Source organism: Nematostella vectensis, chromosome 7 (assembly GCF_932526225.1).
Source record: "Nematostella vectensis chromosome 7, jaNemVect1.1, whole genome shotgun sequence".
Lineage (NCBI taxonomy): Eukaryota > Metazoa > Cnidaria > Anthozoa > Actiniaria > Edwardsiidae > Nematostella > Nematostella vectensis.
The window spans coordinates 6,274,605-6,287,164 of record NC_064040.1 but is presented as its reverse complement, the minus strand read 5'-3'; the positions used below and the strand labels follow the sequence as shown (position 1 = coordinate 6,287,164).

Genomic DNA, 12,560 nt, shown 5'->3' with positions numbered 1-12,560 from the left:
AAGTAAAGTTGACAATATTGAATAAAATAGGACAGACCTTGAAGATGACTTGCTCGGTGACCATGATCGTTTGTGGTGGAGCAACATGACTTTCCTCAGAAGAATCAGTAACAACAGCAGTCTGTAACAAAGGTTATCAGAGACATTTTATCAAGAGCTATTCTTTTCTGGCAACAGGACTGAAAGTACAAACAGACCAACCTGTGTGATGGGCTTCCTAGCATCATCATAGAAGCCTCCTCAAGAGATATACCAGCAAACCGCAAGAAGGAAAAGCACTCACTTTCTGGAACTTAAGAACATACAACAGATGTTGCTTCAGTAAGTAAAGTATACACAGTTAAATGAAAGGACCACCCTTAAGACCATGCTAACTGCCAACTAAACCGAGGTTGCTTTTTCAGGAGGATGAAAAGGTAAGATATAAATCCTGAATGGAAAAAGCCACAGTCAAATGTTTAAGTTGCATTATAGCTAAAAAGCTTGTTCAAAGGTACTAATAGGAAAGGATACCACATTTAGGACCTGGAAGTGGTGGTTGTTGCTGGTGGATAGATTTGACCATTTAAAAAAGGTAGAAAATACAGTGTTTAAGTGAGCAATGTTCTGGGGGAATTAACAAGACACGTGATAACAGGGCGGGGCGTTGGAGCTTTCTTTAGAAAGGAAACTCTGCCCTTTTGCAGGGACTAAAGTCAGATATACTGAAGTTTAGGCCGTTTGTTTTAAAAGAAGACAAGAAATAAAGTTACCTCTTTGTCTAGAAGAGCAGTTCAGGGAACTGGAAATGTAGTCTGATCTCCAGATGTTCAAGGTCTTTCTCAGGATTCTAAACAGAGGGAAACCCTTGATCAAGTAATATTTCAAAACGGAAGATTAGCTAGTCCTAAACATGATTAGCATAACAAAATGTCAAGTTGTTGTGTCATGTCCATACTGTAAATACACTCAAATAGACTCACTTTGTTCTAAAGGGGGACATCCTTGAGGTGATCCCTAAAAGATAATTCAAATGTTTTATGTTTTCTAGAATACTACCCTGTAACTGTCAAGATGAAAGTGGCAACAACCACTGGTGTTTTCCATCTCAGAATACTGCAACGAAGATATCCCTATTAGGTTCAATCTCCCCTGGAAAGGAAATGAGCTTGCTCAATGCATCTTGATGCATATCAAACTCTTCAAAGCCAGGACTCAAACATAGTGTAACAAAGGCACTAAGCTACTGAGCCAGTATTTTAGCTTGGGCCACAAGGGTATACTGCCAACACTGAGACCAGTTCTGGGGTACTCAACCTACTTTGATGTCATTACCACTTGATTCAACAACATGTTTCGGAACAAGCAGACCCATTTGGACTCATCATACATACCTTTCCTGTAGATTAACTTGGGGATGACATACGGTGGAAGCTGCACTGTGACAGGTGATGTGACATCTCTCCTCTCAAAAAGCTCAGGGTGATTACACACCTATAACACAACAAATATTACAATGAGTGATAATCAGTGGACTACAATTTAAGGTTTAAAGAGTGAGCATTGTCTCCTGAATTGTACGACAGGGCTCATTGCGCTCATTAAACAAGCCTTCCTGCACTGCATGACAAAGTATATCAGGTCCATTTAACCGAAATTCCTGTGCCACAAGACAGGCCTCATAACGCCCAGTCAACCAACCTTCCTGAACTGCATGACAAGGTTCATCAGGCTGCTTGTGGTGGCAGATGTGGCTGATGATGATGCTGAGGTGTAGACTAGGTCGTCAATAGAGATCTTTTGCTTGACTGCTTGATAAAGCCATTTTTGCCTTGTTGTCAACCCACACACCAGCTTGATCTCAATCTGATGAGATCATAATAATCAGTCAAAACCATGTTGATCATTCTAATGAAGATGATAATGTTGGTGATGATGGTACTGATGATCACAAATTATGATGATGACGGTAATGCCAATTGGAACCATGATTACCAGGTTGTGATGTTGATGGTGATGACAAATCATATAAATGATCAAGATCACGACGAAGAGGATGTTAGTTATAACCAACCTTTTCAGAGAGTTCATTTTCAACATCTTTCTTGATTCGCCTCAACATGAATGGTTTCAGGATCATGTGCAAACGAGAAAGCTGGTCTGCACAAGAAACAAAATGTATAAAATTGAGTCTCTTCACTTATAATATAAAATTTAAAATCCAATTTCAATAAATGTCCCTGTGTGGTGTCCTCGTAACAATATCCCTTGCATTCTCCACCAATTCTACAAGTTGCCCATTGTTTAATAAACCATTTTACATTACTATATGCAACTTACTTTGATCTATGAGGGACTTGTTCTCTGCGTGGCTTTCTATGTCTTTGGAGAACCACTCATTGAATTCCTCATGATTGTCAAACAGAGTTGGCATGATAAAATGCAGCAGAGCCCACAGCTAAGACATTCAAACACACAGCATATCAGCATTCCCAAATTACCAGCAATTACTATTACAGCAATTACCTTTCTAATTCAAGAATGACTACAATTATTTAAAAAAAACTACAGATAAAAGCTTAAATTAAGGATAAACAGAATCCTACGGTGAAAAGAAAAAGGAAAGTACAGATGTTTTTTTTTGCTAAAGGGCAAGAGTTTTTACGAAGTACAATGAAAGTTTATATTGGAGCAAAACAAAAGACAATTTTTGAGTGTAAAAAAAAAAAAAGAAAAACAAATAACATTTGTACTGTGGAAATATAGAGATGAGAATTTGTAATTGCAAGATCTATCCTGAAATTCTCTTTACTACATGAAAGTAAAGCACAATGCAAGTGTAAAGAAAATGACAATTTAGAATTCAGTACCTCTGCCATGCTGTTTTGTATTGGGGTTCCTGTTAGTAGAAGTCTATTCCTACACTGGTATCCAAGCAAGATCTTCCACCGTACACTAGAGAAACACAAACACATTTTTATTACATACACCAAAAACTGCACAGAATCAAGTTTTTAAACTGCAGACTCTGATGTGAATGATTATTAGAGTCTGGATGCCACCCACATTATACCCATAATAGTGAAAGCTGCTTTTAGTATATAAATGTTGTTTCCGCACATGTTTCTTGTTTGCATATTTTTAAAGATGAAGCCAAAGGAATAAACAAATATTTAACTAATTGTAAATAATAGCACAAAATCATATTAATTGTAAAAAAAATAGCTCAGCCACACAAACTGGAGAGTAATCAGGTATTTTTATAGGCAAGTGTTCGAGCTGTAGGAATTTTATCAGGATTGTTACCTTGAACTGCTTTTGATGGCTTGGGCTTCATCTAACACAATGTACTGCCATTTGATGCGTTGGAAATACCGGACATCTTGGACAACCTGGAAATAAGTGATGATGATCTAGTTAAAAGTTTGTATATACCCTCCTCTTCTTTTAAGTATGGACACTACCGTAAGTCCCTTTGTTTTGTATAAAACAACAAAGAAGGTATCAAAATTTGTTGGTTAGGAAACTCTAATCCACAATTCAAGTCCATCATTCTAATCCATTCTGGATCTGCTCCTGAGGCTATTGTAAAGTTTGGGTGTTGTTAGATTGGGTCCTGTTAGAACTGTTTCAATGCAATGGAACAGAAAGCTACATAATGAGCCCATAATTACTTTATAGTACACAGATCTTACCAACTGGTAGCTTGTAATTAGCAGGTGAAAAGGCGCATGATTCCTGTCACTGATGTGAGTTTGTTTCTGTAATATAAAAAATAGAAATTAGTCAAAACAATAAAGAATTGCAAAAAAAAAATGCAGGAGATGATCTATGTCTATTGAACCCTGCATTTACCTGACTCCAGAATTTCCTTAGAGATTTTCTGTCCCCTTGGTTGCCCCAATAAGGTAGAACCTAGGAACAAAATGAGGATCAGCCATAAAAAAGTAAATGATCAGGTAGCAAGCAACAGTGGAATAATTTGGTAGACAGTATTTTACGTACATGGCTTCTGTTACTGCAAGGGGTGAGGGCCTTTTGGAAACATAACAAAAAAACTTCAGACTTTCACAAGGAGACATATGTACCTTGAACTGAGGGATGAACCTGGACACCTCCTGTTGCCAGTTGTGTAGAGTTGATGCTGGGGCAACAACCAAGAAAGGGCCCCAAATATTGTGGGTCTAAAAATCCAAAGACAAATGTACCATTAACCATTTCTTTTACACAACTTTTGCCAGCATTACTCAGGATTCACCATCCGTGACTTTTTAGTGCTGGATTTTTTCTTTTAGACTTTGATGTTTATTAATCAAATGATAAAAATGGATAAGCTTAGTGAGGGTTGAGAAAGGGAGACATTTGTCTACAATATTCCCATTATGAGACCTTATATATTCTAAATTGTCATGGTAAGCTATCAAACAATGAATAATGGTAGACTAACAAAGAATGAAAGAAAGAAAGTAAACAAACAGTAGTTCTAGACAGAATACGCCTGATGTTCTTTCAGTACTTTTGTCCAGAATGACACAAATATCTCCCTGGATATAAAGGTACAGAAGGAGTCACTTTGTGCCCTGGTTGACGCTCAATACACCACCAATTCCAGGTGCAAGAGTAACACGAAGGGCAAAGAAGAATGGAAGAGACAAATCACCTCTGCTAGATATGAGAGAAAGGCAATGGACTGCACAGTTTTTCCAAGACCCATCTCGTCGGCAAGTATACCACTGATACCCTAGAAATGAACAGTTAAACATTAAGGAAAGAAAAGTATGCACTATGATTTGCTAAAAAGAGTTTCTGATGAGTACAGCATGCATGTTTGACATCATATAGCAAACACACTCTTGTTAAATTTGATGTTAAAATGTGCATGTTTTCACTAAAATTCTTAAATTGCATAAAACAAATAGACCAAATAGACCAGATGTCATGAAAAACTTTCACACAACTCAGTGAGGGTCACATTGCATACTTTTTTGTCAATATGCTGTGAAGCCATTCTAACATCTACTGAAGGAGAGACATTCGTAATAACTTACCTGCTCATACAAACTAATCAACCAGTTCATGCCCTATGAGAAATGAACAATTTATATTCAAAATACTGACATTGCAAGTAATTCCATTATGGCCATCAAAGGATGAAAGCATCTTTTTAACCTTTTTTACAGATATCAAATATGCATATGAGTTGTACATGCTCATTTCATGTACCCAAATTCATTACATAACAGGCGCGTACCCAGGATTGGCTGAGGGGTGGGGGTGCGCAGTCTTAGGTATTATATGGAAAAAGCCTAGTATTTGAAGATTCCTTAAAATAAGAAATGACCCACTTTTTGGCCGCCAAGGGGGGTATGTGTGCACCTTGCACAACCTCTGTGTGCACGCCTGCATACAACAACATCAACAACAAGGCTCAAGGCTAATTTTAGCTATTTTCTGAGCTACTCCTTTCCACACAGATTTTTGTAAGTGAAGCTCTAGAGACAAAACAATATAGCAATAGCAAACACTATAGCAATTCAATAAACCAGCCTTTTCCTTATTTTATCATTATTTTCTTTTGCATTAGTACAGCCTATAAAGTACCTTCAGTTGGTAAGTTTTTAGCTTTCCTTGGAAGAGGTTGGGCTGGGGGTGGTCTTCTCCGCTGATGTTTGGATTTGCCAAACTAAAGTTTACATCGACTGGAAAGAGAAAGTGACATTTTAATGCCAGCACTATTATAATTGTTATTTACATTAAGTTAAGACTAGCTAACAATTCAATTTAAAGGGTAAAGAATAGAAAGGGAAGAAAATATTAGAGATCATCGACTGAGTATCATTTTGTCAATGTTCCATATTAGTGAATATAAAATGGTAAAAATGCTCATTTATTTATCACTACTCTAATCCTACTTACAGTACTAAGAAGGCAATTCACAAATCACAGGTAATTAAAAACCCCAGAAGGCCCAAGAATCTGCACCACTTCACATGCATTCTTGTCTTAATACTTACAGGACTCCTGGGACAAAGCGATTTTCTTGGATCCTCCAGACTCCTGGGAGTTAACATCAAATGCTTGCCTCTAATGAACAAAATCACAAATTCTTAGATAAGTACAGTACAGCTCTCAAACATATTCACATCTGCTTGCAAACTGCATGCCTAAAACTGTCAGAATGTTTTAGCATAGAGTGTACTGTTACAAACCTTGGCCTCTTGAAGTCTGAATGCATTTTCAGCATTGGCTAAGGCTTCCATTTTCATTGCTCTGGCATCTACAAGAAGAGAAATCAAAATGACTATCAAACTTTCTTGCAAGATAGCCAAGTACAAAATGAAGAGATAAGCTACCACTTTCCAGCAACATACTGCAGAATAGAGGATAGACAAAGAGATAAAAGAAGGCAGAGGTTCACTCACCATAGTTATCGGAGTTTTCCATGTCAATTAAAACTCCCCCAGACACTGACTTGATCTTACTCTTATCAGAAGGCTCATCAAGCTTACTCAGGATGTGCTGCACGTCGCTAGATGCTGACATCTTGTTACCTTGGTGACAACACAGTTTGCGACTTGAGGAATGAGGAATTTGGAAACAGCCACACTCTAACCTCCCCAGCCATTCTCTCGCCCATTTATCTATTTGTGATGTTTCTTGACACAATGGTTCTAACAAATCCCACATCCAGACAGAAAACATAATAATCTCTTAACTGTAGAGCCCCCTATGCTTTAACAATACATTGTTTCATTATTATTTTTATATTGGTGTTATTTGAGTAGGTATACTTTTTTTTAAAATTGTAAGAATGTCCTTATTTAACTGTTTGTTGGCGTGAGCAGGCAGTTTCTGCTGACTAACCAATGTTCAGACATACTACATTATATTAATACAAATCTCCATTATTAGTATTTTATGGTCAACAAATGACTAAAATAACATAAGATTTAGTCTTACCTTTGAGCTTTTTACCCATAAAATGAGCATAGAGCTCTGTCTGGGTAATCAAGAAATTTAGCTTCCTTTGCTGTCTTCTAGCCTGTACAGATAAAAAGTATCAAGTGAGAAAAGAGATAAAAGCTACAGTAAACTTTCCCCCACAATCCTCTCCCAAATCTACTCATCTAAGATTATTATTTTTAAATATTTTGATTGTGCTGCTTAGGAAGTCTACTGTAGTTTAGCCACAGATATGCTGAGTGTTGAAAATTTACTTGATACTTTATCATCATGGGGGGAGAACATCTACAATAAATATGTGGTGGTTCACACGAAAACATACTATGAGTTTATTAGCATACTGTTTCAATCCTTTCTGAGAGCTCAAACTTTCAGCAAAGATGAGTTTTCTGTTATGCAACCTTTTCATTTAGAAAAGACAAGATTTTCTTAATGGGAGAGAAACTTTCTGTTTGTTGTTATTGCGAAACAACAAACTTTTATATTTTCCCATAAACTGTAAGGAGAGTAATGAAGTTGTCTGCATCTTACTTCTCTTAGTTCATCATCCAGCTTTCTTTGTTCCATTGCCTCTTTTTCGACTCTCTTTCTGTGCTCCTTCTCAACTTTTTCATACTTTTTCCAGTACACCATCATCTGAAATCAGTATGAGAGAGTTTTACGCTTTACCATGACAAGAAATAGTTTGATTTTGGAGAATGATAAGGCCCTACAAAATGTAAGCAACTAGGAATTAGTAACTAACATTAATAAGATAACAACTGCTCAAAAACATAACAGTAAAATTTTGTATAAAATTTATTTTGCTTTTCAACTAGTGTTACTTAACCAATTGAATATTGATGTATTCCATAGTTCATCTAAAGAAAAACGTATGTAAAAAAGCATGCAAATAGTGCATTAACTGACCTCACGAACTAGTCTCCGTGCTCTTGGTACGGTTTGTTGGGCAATTTTCTGTGACCTCTGAGCCTCCCTACGTCTCTCTTTCTGGCAAAGTTGAGCAAGCTAAACAAGAAAACAACAATCACACATAGCTTATCAACATGATAAGAAATCTTTTTTTAAACTAAAGTAATACAATTCACAGGGCCACAGTTTTTGTAAAAACCACTGTATTAGTCAGCTCTAGTTGAAGTTTATTTTCTCCCTACCTTTTTGGCGTTACTCAGTGTGTTGTTACGAGCCGATGATTTCTGTCTTTGGGTCTGTTAATAAAATAGCAGGGCAGCTTTGAGCATGACTTACTTACTAGAAGAGAATAAGTGTAGGTCACCTTTCTTTACAAGTTGAATATGATATTAATTAATATTTAATTAACTATCATTTATATAATATAAATTAATATATTACTGTAGCTCTAGCTTGTAATGCAGTACATATATCATGGTAACATCCATAATGACTGAAACCAGATTTTGATGGTAATTGTTCACAATATCTGAATGATAACCACTGTAGAGGTAGGCCAGAGGTGGCCCTTGTAGTATATCTGTCATAACTCATAGGTCACCCCTCACAGCCCCACCCGGATGACCCAGTTCCCCTGAATTCTGATCATACCCTGGGTATCTCCTTGCGGCATATCAAGGCCCACAGTTTGCGCCGTTTGGCATCTGCTTCCTTGCGTCTTATTAGTGTCCGCTTCATCAACCTCTCATCTATTGTACCACTTTCTCGTCTATCACCATCAGACTAAAAAATCATGTACAAATATTATAACATGTAAATATAAAATCATAAACTTTAAGCTATTATTATTTTAATTGTTAACCACTCATATATGTCTAAAACCTTTAATCTACATTCTATACTTCAACAGTTTAGATTAAAGGGAATCTTTGTGAGGAACATGCAAATAAAAAGTATAATGTGCAAACAATATTATTGTCAAATAATAGCAACTTTAGTCAAATATAAATAAGTCTTTTTGTTAAATTAATTTGTGTTCTGTGGACAATAATTATGTAGTTCACTGACCTGATCCTCTGATTTCTTTCTTTTCTTTTTTATTCTCATTTTTTCTTTTTTTACTTTCACTATTTTTAGAGAACCTACAAAAAATTAAGCATCAGTAAATTTTAAAATTATAAGTGTTTATCTTTAAAAAGCACCATTCAAAGACATGATCTAGAACCAGAATAAAAAAAACAGTTTCTTATGTATTTTCTATTGAAAACATATAAATTATCAGATGGAATATCAATAGAACTGGTTACCATCTTTCATCTTCTTCTTTTTTAGCTTTTTAGCATTTCCACGCTGCTTCTGGGAGTCATGGTATTTGTCTTGGGTGTACAACAAGCTTGCACTGTAATGCTGATATTGCAACAACTGCAACATTATTCATAGCACTTGGTAAGAAAAAGATAAACATAGAACGAAGACATCATAAAAGAAAGGCATGACAAAGGGTATGCAGGGCTTCGCCAAATGTGTTGTTGCATTGTGATACACTTCAAGATACCAGGAGACTGTGACACATTAAGGAATGTTTTTGAATGCCTTTTTCATCATTCAATTTGTTTTATTCAACCCTGGGTAGGTTATGATGTGTATAAGTAGAGTATTGAGGTGAGAGTTTGGGTGTTCTGCTATGATTAGAGTTAAGGGGGTTGGGCAGTAGGACTGTAAACATCAAAATCTTTTATATAAATGGTGCTTTTTGAGAATATAGGCTACTTTCTTCCTATTTTTAATAAAAGTTCTTATTTTTCAAAAAATAAACAGAGGCAGCGAGTATGATATAAGCAATGCATTTTTGATTTTATAGTTCAATATAATCCCATCCAAGCTATTATGTTTTCTTTTTGTTTTGTTTCGTTTTGAGTGATTTTTTTTCAGAGACTATTTCCAGATTTAAGCCTAGAAAAGTTCTTATTTGGATGCTGCTCAAAAGGGGACTTTTAGTGTAACATGTTCTTATTGGTTATATTCTTATATATGTTATTTTTACTGTTAAGGAGGGTTGTGCAATTAACAGCTTCTTACCTCCCCACCCCGCAGGAACCGTTGTCGTGCCAACTTCTGCTGCTTGTGCAACCAAAGCATTTCATGCAAATCTTCATCAGTCATTGGTTGATCTTCATCAGAGCTACTAGAGCTATCACTGAGCAGCATTTCCTAAAGCACAAAAAAGTGATAAATTTTAGCATTTTCCTTTTTTTTTACAGAATTCAAAAACTTTTTTGTTTTACACCTCTTCAGCAATTGAAGAAGATATGGGCACATAAAATAACACTGCAAAATAATACTAGAATGACAAACCTTCAACCATCTCCGGTCCTTTTTTACTTTAGTAAAGTTATAAAGTCTTGATTTATCTACATGGAGTTCTGAAAAGAAAAAAAGCATTGCTGTTATAAATAGGTTATAAATGTTCTGTGCTTAGATTATGAGTTTTATGCCCTATTGAGTTTTATGCCTTATCACATTTATCACTTTACACGTACAGTAAATCATTGGTAAAAGCCAGAGCTTAAGGATACAGTTCATGTTGGGTGGCGAAAATGGCCCAAAAAAATTTTATTGCAGAAATATGTTCTTTATATCATTATCTAACAATTTCGATTAAAAACATTCAAAAATACTTTAGTTTCTGGTGTTTTTAACAAACAACGTTCGAGAACAAGAAAAACCATTTTCGACTTTGGTGTCAAAATCTTTTAATCTTTTTAGCGCGCATTTAATTTCTAGCGCGACACAGTCGCGAAGGTGAACCGTAACCTTAAACTAGTATTATAGTTTTTTTTCTCATTGAACACAATAATCATAGTAACAACAACCCAATAAACCTAAATTAATGCAGACTTGCCCTTCTTGTAGTGTGCTTGGAGAGGGGAGACATACCTAAACACCTCTAAAAGAATCAAACACTGACCCAGATTGGAACCCAGACCATTTGAGTCTACACGTACCCTGACTACACCCTAGCCTAAACAACAAAGAAAATTTCCCCCGAAAAACTGTTGTAGATCAATATAATATGTGATCACTAAGTTAATTACAAGTTCAGCTTGGATTAGTTTACTATAAATAAACAATTATTTTTTAAGATTTTTTTCAAACAGCTATATACTGTTACATTATGCAAACAAATGATAAAACTCACACTAAAACTGAGCAAACAGCAGCAAGGGCAAAGTTGACTAAATTTTATTATAAAAATGCAAGCAATTGTGTGCCACCTTAACATCCCCTTCTTGCCACAAGTAATTTGTCTAACCTTCAGGCCTGAGACACCCATTTATCAATGATCCAGAGTCACTAACATCCCCATTGACCAGGGAGGGTCTGATTCCCTCAGGCAGGGTCTTGCCAAGGTCCCCTACCTCACTGTCATCTGTATCACTAGAAGACAATTATAATACATATAAGTCAGTAAATTCTAAAAAGGATATAAAGACAACAAGTATTATTTTCCAGATATATTTGATAGGTTGTGTCCTAGAAAAAGAAATAATAGAAGGATACAAAAAAGTGTGGAACTTTTAACTTAATAATAATAATAATAATAATAATAATAATAATAATAATAATAATAATAATAATAATAATAATAATAATAATAATAATAATAATAATAATAATAATTTATTTCATTTATACTGTGCAATTATTACTTAACTTACTCTTTTAACATATATAACATACACATTCAGGCAAAAAAGTTAAAATGTATGAACATATGCAAAGCATACCTTAACTCCATGTTTCCTTCCAAGCATTAGATTTTCATACAGTGCATTTAACAAATTTAACATTTAACTTAAGTATAGGAGTCGTAAAGATTGCACTCCTCCTTATAAAAGTGCACCCCAATTAACACCCACCCAGCCAAATTGTACCCCTAAATTAAAACCCCTTACTTCATAGATCTACTAAATGGACAATCACAAAATACAACAGAACCTTACCTCAAACTCGCCAAGAAGGGATCGGAAAACACTCCCTCGACGTGACGGAAAAAGGGATCCAACCTCAAAGCTTTTTCTAAATGTTGTACGTGCAGAGGGGGTGCCGGGGAAGAAATTAGGGATGCCATGGCCACATAAACGGCCGGAATTGGGATCTGGAGACAGAAAAGCAAACAAACTTAGACAGAGAATACTAAATGGAACTAGGGCAAGGAGTGGTGGACGTTATTTAACTCTCTGCTAGTCGATCCATTACGATCGAAATCTGCTCACGAAATCTCAAAGGTTTCCTTACTAGAATTTACTACAAGTGAGAAATGGCGATTAGACGATGTACAACGACCAAGTTCCGTCGAAATTTGACCGAAAACAATTATAATGGACGTACAAACGCCACGCAAATATCTGAACAAAGGCTTTGAAAAACCGCCGGCACCAACACGGCAAAGAGAAGGGAGACACCAAAGACAGAAAATACAGTGAAAAGTTCAAAAAAGCCACCATTCTAGCATGAGGAAGACTGAAGATAACAATGGTGACTCACCCAGGCTGTCTTGGCCTAAGCCATGATAGATTTGGTGGGTTTTCTAGCGTGTAAAGCCATGATCCCTCGTGTTTCGGTTGGCTGTCGGTTATGGCGGATTTGGAGAGTCGAGTTGGCAAAATGCGAGCAATGCGGCCCATGACCATCATTCCCCTTCG

The 12,560-nt window shown here is 36.0% G+C and overlaps 1 protein-coding gene across 2 annotated transcripts in view; it reads right to left on the bottom strand.

Annotated features, from left to right (window-relative positions):
• Nucleotides 1-12,560, bottom strand: part of LOC5520828 (chromatin-remodeling ATPase INO80) — a 24,195-nt gene extending 11,635 nt beyond the window's left edge. For both annotated transcript variants that reach the window (XM_048730345.1, XM_048730346.1), the window contains exons 1-31: nucleotides 12,403-12,560; nucleotides 11,859-12,013; nucleotides 11,168-11,292; nucleotides 10,210-10,277; nucleotides 9,934-10,065; nucleotides 9,162-9,276; nucleotides 8,923-8,996; nucleotides 8,506-8,637; nucleotides 8,097-8,150; nucleotides 7,852-7,950; nucleotides 7,474-7,578; nucleotides 6,940-7,021; nucleotides 6,402-6,530; nucleotides 6,189-6,256; nucleotides 5,994-6,063; nucleotides 5,581-5,678; nucleotides 5,028-5,060; nucleotides 4,640-4,720; nucleotides 4,068-4,163; nucleotides 3,835-3,894; nucleotides 3,675-3,740; nucleotides 3,286-3,371; nucleotides 2,850-2,934; nucleotides 2,320-2,437; nucleotides 2,054-2,139; nucleotides 1,681-1,845; nucleotides 1,374-1,473; nucleotides 963-996; nucleotides 753-829; nucleotides 202-292; nucleotides 38-121 (exon numbers count right to left, since the gene is read on the bottom strand). In XM_048730345.1, coding sequence (XP_048586302.1) covers nucleotides 38-121; nucleotides 202-292; nucleotides 753-829; nucleotides 963-996; nucleotides 1,374-1,473; nucleotides 1,681-1,845; nucleotides 2,054-2,139; nucleotides 2,320-2,437; nucleotides 2,850-2,934; nucleotides 3,286-3,371; nucleotides 3,675-3,740; nucleotides 3,835-3,894; nucleotides 4,068-4,163; nucleotides 4,640-4,720; nucleotides 5,028-5,060; nucleotides 5,581-5,678; nucleotides 5,994-6,063; nucleotides 6,189-6,256; nucleotides 6,402-6,530; nucleotides 6,940-7,021; nucleotides 7,474-7,578; nucleotides 7,852-7,950; nucleotides 8,097-8,150; nucleotides 8,506-8,637; nucleotides 8,923-8,996; nucleotides 9,162-9,276; nucleotides 9,934-10,065; nucleotides 10,210-10,277; nucleotides 11,168-11,292; nucleotides 11,859-11,986 — 2,741 coding nt within the window. In that variant the 5' untranslated portion in view covers nucleotides 11,987-12,013; nucleotides 12,403-12,560. The remainder of the gene's footprint in view (nucleotides 1-37; nucleotides 122-201; nucleotides 293-752; nucleotides 830-962; nucleotides 997-1,373; nucleotides 1,474-1,680; nucleotides 1,846-2,053; nucleotides 2,140-2,319; nucleotides 2,438-2,849; nucleotides 2,935-3,285; nucleotides 3,372-3,674; nucleotides 3,741-3,834; nucleotides 3,895-4,067; nucleotides 4,164-4,639; nucleotides 4,721-5,027; nucleotides 5,061-5,580; nucleotides 5,679-5,993; nucleotides 6,064-6,188; nucleotides 6,257-6,401; nucleotides 6,531-6,939; nucleotides 7,022-7,473; nucleotides 7,579-7,851; nucleotides 7,951-8,096; nucleotides 8,151-8,505; nucleotides 8,638-8,922; nucleotides 8,997-9,161; nucleotides 9,277-9,933; nucleotides 10,066-10,209; nucleotides 10,278-11,167; nucleotides 11,293-11,858; nucleotides 12,014-12,402) is intronic.